Raw genomic sequence first — 7,605 nt, forward strand, 5'->3', positions numbered from 1 at the left:
GAAAGGTCTTAGCTCATCCTTTGGGATGTTCCTTTCTACTGTAGTTTACCCAGAAAGGCTCATGCCACTTTCTGCATTCACTCCTTTGCGTGGAGTCTGGGAAAAATGGACACATCAGTGGAAGCTCTGACTTAGGAATCTTTCACCACATTGAGGCTTTGTGCTTTTCAAACCACACCCCTTCAACACTACGAACAGCACCTGGCAGGCCAAGCTGAACAGCCCTTGTCCCCTCCAGCCTTCTGCTCCTAGCGAAACCTGCCAGCAGGAGCAGATATTTGATCTGTCGTAAGCTGTGATGTTATACTGCCCAGATGTTCCACTCATCAGCCTGAAGGCTCAGGTTACAACTAATCAGAGCTGCTCTAGTCTACAGCCCCCATGCCCACCCCACTTTCCCACCCCCAGGAGACAGTCAGGATCCATGGCCCATATGAGATGGAGTAAGTAGGACCTGCAGGGGGTCAGGAGGCTCACTGAAATGGCCCTTTTAGAGTCTTCACATCAGTGGCCTAGAAGGCATGTACTCTCGAAGCCCTCTGGGGCCATTCAGACTGCACAATGCCTCCCCCAGTCCTTAAACACCTTTATTTCCTTGCCCCCTAGGACCCACTTCCTTTCCTCATCAGTAGTTTAAAAAGAGTCTGGATGGAGCCTGGAAACACTCCACAAAAGAAACAGAACAAACTGTGATCACTGTGGCTGGAGTTTCCAAGCCACCAGAATGTGCCCGATTTCTCCCCAAATATTTTAGGCTGCATTTTACTGCTAAGAAGGGGGGAGGGGAGGTTGCAAATTCAGCATAAAAAAAAAAAATTTTTTTCTGCTCTCAGAATAAAGTCAGACCCAAGAGACATACTATTGAGGAGGAGAAATGATGCAGGCCCACATCATGGCCATAAAGACACAACAAAGCCCTTACCCTTTCTTATATAAAAGACCCCTTTTCTTCAAGGAGTTGGTGAGACTGTGCACTTGACCTTGGGAAATGTGTGCTAAGATCTCGTCAGTGCAGAGGCACAAAGACCAAAGGCAGGTGGTAGCAAACTTTGGATTTAACCGGGCCTCACCAGGGGACTTAAGGGACTCTGGCAGGACCATGTGAGCTGCTGGCTGTCTGACAGTGGTGGCCAAGGCTGAGCCAGAAAATGGAACGGAGAATGGTTAGCACCTGCTGACTCCCCTGAAGGAGTGGCCAGAGGCACATACCGGGTGCCCATTCCTAGGGCAGACCTGCAGGGGCCCAAGGGGTAGTCCAGTCCAACCCTCACTTTACAGTCAGGGGGACTGAGGTCAGGAGGGGAGGGTCACCCCGCTGTTATCTCCAACCTTAGATGGTCAGGGCTGACAGGGGTCCCTCCAAAGTTGCCCAACACCCATACTTGGCTGCTGAAGACAACAGAGATCCCGGAATTCCCAAAGGCACCAGGAACAGAATGGGCAGCCTTTCAAACTGCTCTCAATCCTCAGAAGTGCCAAGAAACCTCATCTTCCAAAGGCAGCAGTTTCCAAACATTTGTATTTTTAGCAGCAGAAGCCATCCTCCAAACAAAACCTTATGCAAAACCTGAAGCTACAAAACAGATCAGGGGGCTGCTCTCTCCAGTGGAGCCTGAGCCAGGCTCCCAGCTCCACGTCCAGCCCCAAAGACTTCTTTCTCAGGGCCCTGTGTGGAGCTCAGCCTGAAATCCCAGGCCTTGGGGGTCTTGTGGCCCTGGAGCTGCAGCAGCCAGATCAGGCAGGCCCCTCCTTAAGACCCCTGGAGGGTGTGGCTGGTCTCTGAGACCTGGACAACTTCATTCTCCACCAGGCCCTGGCCGCAGTCCCCATTGAGCTGTCTCATGCGCAGGTTAATGGAGCCGTATGTTTTCCTGGAGCCCCTGCCAGGGACGAAGGTCGGCCGGCGGTAGAGCTCGCCCTTGCACAGGGAGACCATGAGCAGCACAGACAAGAGCATGCCGCCCACTGTGAGCAGCCCCAGGCCCGCGATAATGCACTTGTCCAAGTGGGAGCCCAGGCGGGCGTAGTACATCTCCAGTCGTTCCATCTCCCGCGCTGTCACTGAGTCTGGGTTGACGCGGGCCTCGCGGGGGATGGCGTACGCCGTCACCACCAGTAGGATCCCACTCACCAGGAAAACCAGAGCAGAAACGAAGCCATAATCCACCGGGCGGCTCACAGGCTCCAGGCCTGGCCCCTCTTCTGAATGCAGGGACAGATCATCCCTCTGGGATTGGGGCCATGAGGGGACACCACCAGGGGGCGTGGGGGAGCTGCCCAGTCTGGCAGCCCCGGGGTTCTGGAAATGGCTCTCATGCTCTTCTGAGGAGAAGCAGGCATTCTCCACACCATCGCTGGATGGGGCCACCAGGCCCAGAGGAGCTGGTCTCCTTGGGGTCTGGGGACCATTGCTCAGTGTCTTCAGTTCCAGACCAGGGGGAGATGCCATTGAGAAGAAGGGCCCCTGCTCATCCCTTGGCCCCTTGGCAGCTGGAAGAGAAAACAGAAAAGTCAGTGGAATTTAGCAAATCTCTACCAAGAGCCCCCTGGTGCTGGATATCACACTGGGCCCCGAGCCCTGTGCGGGCCGAGTCACGTGCAGTTCCCACCTGGGGTGCCTGCCAGAGAGGGAGGTGGGGAAAAGAACAAAGGCAGCAGTGAGATCCAATCCGTGCTAGGATCCTGTTTCACCACCGGCCGTCTTTGGGCAATTCACGTATCCTCTCCGGGCCTCAGTTTTCCCATCTATTACATGGCAATACTGCCACCACTCCCTGAGGTAGGGATTGAGATAATCCATATAAAGCACTCATAACAATAAGTGCTCAGTATCAGTGATGAACTATTATGATGATGAAGGGAATTTAGATACAGTGGCTAGCAGGTTCAAATCCCAGCTACACCCCTGGAGTTTGGGCAAGTGATATGACTTCTCATTTGTTAAATGGGAATACATAAAATGCCTCCCTCGTAGGGTTGATGTGAGGATTTCATACAATAATGCACATAAGGTCCCAGCCAGTTCAATTAGTGGACACTGTTGTGATGAAGTAAGGATGACCAGGAGCGGGGGGATGGAGGGGGAGATGATGGAGGTGGTCTGGGAACAAAGAGGAGAAAGTCAGGGAAGCTTCTGGGAGTTGTTGGCATTTGAGCCAGACCTCAGAGGATGGGTGGAAAAATCCCCCAGCAATGACAGTGGATGTGGGTATTCTGGCCCGGGGAATGGGTGCCTCAGAGGTCAGCTGGGAACCACGCTCAAAGGATGCTTAAAGCCAGGCCAAGGAACTGCGAGGCAAGGTGTTGGGGCACGGAATGCTGACATCTGCCTAAGTTTCAGAAAGCTCTCTCTGGCTGGTAAGTAGAGAACAAATGAGAAGAAAAAGAGTAGAGGCTAGGGGTACAGGCTGGAATCTAACGTGGTCAGGGGAGCCATGGGTGGGGGCTGACTGGAAGCATACTTGAGAGCCATGACTAAAGTCAAAGCCAAGTAGAGGGTGGGGCGGGGAGACCTGGATGAGCACCCAGAAGGGGAGCTGAAAGGGGAGGGGAGAAGGGGCACTTTCTGCTCAAAGCGGAAATATCCCACCCAATACCTGAACACACCCCTGCACAGACAGACAGACAGCACACGTGCATTCCTGCCAAAAGACAACATATTACAGCCCGTGGGCTACATTTGGCTCACAGAAGTTTTGCTTTTTTTTTTGTTTGTTTATTTATGGTCTGTTCATTTGTTTTTGGTGAAGTATTTGCCAATATACAGAGGGTGCCAAAAAAAAAGTATACACATTTTAAGAAAGGAAAAAACTATTAAAATTGTAATAATATATACCAATAACAAAAGATGAATACAAGTCACGTTTGACTTCTGCAATTACAAGAGGTGCTCAAAGTGGTTACCAGCAGCGTCCAGACACTTCTGATTACGGGGAACTACTGCTTGAGCAACGCTGACCAACGTGTCCATTTGTATACATTTGTTTTGGCACCCCGGTATAAAAAGCAAAAGATTTTACATTTTAAACTTTAGATTCCTGGCTTCTTTTACGAAATGGAAGAATCTGGCCACCCTAGGCCCCCATTTCCTCCCAACAACACTTAGCTGGAGTTGATGATGGAGTACTCCCTTTGGCAGATCCAGGGCTCTACCCACAGGTCCCCCTGCTGCCTCCTTCCCCACCTGGCATGTAGACTTCCTGATCCCACAGCAGAACTCCTCTATTCCCTGTACACACCGATGTCCTGGGGGTACATACATTCAGGGCCCCAGGCACACAGACCAAAGTCCTCACACTATACAGAGATCCCCGGTTGCAGAGTGAATCATGTGCTGTAGTGTGTCTACACACACACACACACACACACACACACACACACACACGATTCTATATGTTTCTTTGTACTCCCATGCTTGAGTTTATTCTCCAGTGCACTGTGGTTCTGTGTGTGTGTGTGTGCGCGCGTGCGTGCGAGCAAGCGAGAGAAAAAGAGAGAGAGAGAGAGAGAGAACGAGTAAATGAATGAAGTGGAAATGAAGGAAATGAATGAAACTCAAAGAGCCTCAGTACAGGAAGGCACGTTTTTTGATCTTTCTGATCTTATTTCCAGCATGGACTTGCATTGAACACCTCTTAACACACACAGAGCCTTTCATCTGCGTACAAAGCCTGTTTCCACTTACAATCCATTTCTATCACCACATCCCTCTCTCCTGAGTTTCAATTTAATAAATGTTTACTGGGCACCTACATTCCCTGTTGGGCCCTTAGAGCGGGCACTTCCGTTGGGATTATCTCATAGAACCCTCACTAGCCCCACAAGCAAGAATTACTATTTCCATTTGCAAAGGGTGGCTGAGAGCCTATGGCACGCTTGTGGTGGGCTGGAGTGAAACTCAGATCTCTAAGAACTGCTACAAACCTTCAAACCCACAAACTCTTGTGCCAGTACCCTCCCTCCCTGGCTCTTCCAGCTGTCATTCTAGACTCTTTAGTTTATCCCACTGTTTAACAGCCAGATGAGTAGCTTGAGGGCAGGGATATGTCTAAATTCCGTCTGGGTCCCCAGCCCCCTGCACAGTGCTCAGAACACAGCCACCCCCCAGGAATGGCTTGGCAACCTGCTCAGGCAGACAATCCCTCCCACACATGGGTCTGGGAGGCCTGTTCAAGGCCAGGCCCTGTCCAGACTGCTCCCATTCCCAGTAAACCAAGAGGAGAGGTAAGTTGTTTGGCTTTTTTACTCTTAGCACCAAAGCATTTTCCTGAGTGCCCAGCCATAAACAGGGACTGGCAGTGACTGCTCCTGCCCAGTAGGTGTCCAGATGTCACCCTCCATCCCACCCCAGGGTCTTCAGCACCCTTCAGAGAACTCAGCCCCTGGAATGGCCCAGGAACCACCTTCCCAGCCGGGCACATTGATGCCTCTGTATCCCAGAGAAAACCCAGGCCACCCAAATTCTGGGAGCAGAACTCTTTTTCACCAGCAGGAACCCAAAACTTTTTCCTTAGGATGCCAGTTAGGAAGAGGGTGGAGAAAAAGGAGCCTCGTCTCAGCATTTCTCTCACACACAGGTTCAGAGATACCCACAGTCACACAAGGCACGCCCAGTCAATTACCCAAAACATAAGCAGAAACAAACTGACAACGATGCTGGGGTCCGGGGCTGACACCCAGCAACTGTACCAGTTACACTCCAATTCCATCTGCGGTCCAACAGGACCGGAAAGGCACACCCCAGTTCTACACTCACACCCCTAGGGGCCGTTTCCACGCCTAGCACCCACAGACATGGGAAGCCACGCGGTGGGACCCACAGATCCGCGGACCCCACTGGTACCCACACCCAGAAAGGGGTAGAGCTGGTTACATACACACACACACACACACACACACACACACACACACACCCTAGGACTGCTAAGATCTAAGCGACTAGACCCACCAAGACCCACTCGGGCCCAACACCCCACACGCGCACACTAACACGCGGAGAAACAGACGCACAGCGGCCGTGCGTGAAGCTCCACAAAAGCCAACCGACACACACACGCACGAGTTGTACACAAAGCCCCGGGGCGCGCACGGACGCACACGCAGGTCCACGCGGTTATACCCGAAGTTCCCCGCACGCGCTGGCGCGGGGCTGCCCGCCTCCCGCCGCTCACACCCCCTGCTCTTGCCCTTGACCACGAACGCGGCCGGGCCAGGCCAGGCCGAGCCGGGCGGCAGCGGTAGCCGGTGGGCAGGCGGCCCAGCGAGGCCAGGCTCTGCGAGGACCCGCGTGCGCCCGAGTCCCCTGGCCGTGTGTCCTTCGGTCGGGCCGCGAGGTCAGGCTAGTTCTCGGCGGCCGCCCCTCCCCGCCTCGGGCCTCGGCCGCCCGCCGTCCCCGCAGTCCCCGCTCCGCGAGCGTCCCTGTGCCGGGCCTCCCCACGCGGGAGGCGAGGCGCCGGGCGGCCGGCGGCGAGAGCGAGGGCGCCCGCCCGCCGGTGTCTCCGCTGCGGCGCAGCCCGGGAGGGCGCGGGCCCCGCCGCCACCTTTTCGCCCTCCCCGGCTCCCGCCCCCTTCCCAGCCCCGCGCGGAGCCACTGCCGAGGCGCACGTACCTGCCTGCGCCGCGCGGGGCTGCACGCCGGTGGCCACGGCAGCCGGGGTCTCCGGGGAGGGGGGACTCGGGAAGGGGCGGGAGCCGGGGATCGCGGGGCGCAGCGGATTGAGCTCCGCGCGCGGCCGGCGAGGGCGCCCGGAGAGTTCGCACCGGGAGGGACCGGGCGGCGGGTGTCTGCCTGGGGTGAGGGCGGAGGGACACCCTTCTCCCCTTCCCCTTAGGGCTCATCAGCGGGCTTGGCGAACTGGAGCTGCGAGCGCGCGGTCCCCGGCGCAGGGGCGGGGCGTGGAGGTGGGTGCTGAAGGGGACCCCTCCCCCGCCTCGTCTCTCCCCTCCGCCGGGGAGTCCTGACTGCGCCAAACTCAAAATCTTCCTTCCGTCCCCAGCCCTGTCCTCTCCACCCCACCCCACCCCCGCACACACACGGCCCCCAGGTAGGACCCGGGTCCTTAAGTCGGAACAGCCCTCACAGATGCGTGCGTCTCCGTGGCTCAAGGGCGCCGCCTGACGGCTGAAAGGAAGCCTTTGACGAACGCCCCCCCCCTCCCCGCCCCGGCCCCCACCTTTTTACCTGCTCTTCTTTCTCAGTGGACAGTGGGGTGCACAGCCCAAGAGAGGTGTTCTCTTGGACCCCGGAGCCCGGCGTGACGGGTGGGGTGAACAGGCGGTGAGGAGGGGTGACTTTCACTGTTTCTTTCCTTTACAGGTCCCAGATTAAGGTGAGTCAAGTGAGGTGCCCAGAGCACAGGAGTTAAAGAGACACTCCCTCTTTTGGGGCCCAGTACAAATCCAAAGAAAAGTTTGGTCGGAAGAGCATGGGTTTCTAGGATGACCCCATTGCCACCAGCGTGGCTTCAGGTAAGTCTTCTCACTTCTGTGAGCCTCCGTGTTTGCCTCTGCCAATGGGATCATGAAAATACAGGCTATCGGGGCTTTGAGAAGGTTGGCAGTGGTCGGCCATCTGGAAGGATAGGCGGATAATGAGTCCTGTCCTGC

General features: G+C 55.5%; 1 protein-coding gene across 1 annotated transcript; it reads right to left on the reverse strand.

Moving 5' to 3' along the window:
- Positions 1-1,501: 1,501 nt before the first annotated feature.
- TMEM74B (transmembrane protein 74B) lies at positions 1,502-6,903 on the reverse strand. The gene is made up of 2 exons (XM_081034083.1): positions 6,608-6,903; positions 1,502-2,490 (listed from the first exon to the last, which is right to left on the reverse strand). The coding sequence occupies exon 2, from the start codon at positions 2,447-2,449 to the stop codon at positions 1,751-1,753; it is 699 nt and encodes a 232-aa protein (XP_080890209.1). The 5' UTR covers positions 2,450-2,490; positions 6,608-6,903; the 3' UTR covers positions 1,502-1,750.
- Positions 6,904-7,605: the final 702 nt, after the last annotated feature.

The sequence above is a fragment of the Rhinolophus hipposideros genome, assembly GCF_964194185.1.
Source record: "Rhinolophus hipposideros genome assembly, chromosome: 22".
Taxonomy (NCBI): Eukaryota; Metazoa; Chordata; class Mammalia; order Chiroptera; family Rhinolophidae; genus Rhinolophus; species Rhinolophus hipposideros.

Bases quoted from the DNA above. Each gene is read 5' to 3' on its own strand.
- TMEM74B (XM_081034083.1), bottom strand. From the start codon at position 2,449: ATGGCATCTCCCCCTGGTCTGGAACTGAAGACACTGAGCAATGGTCCC.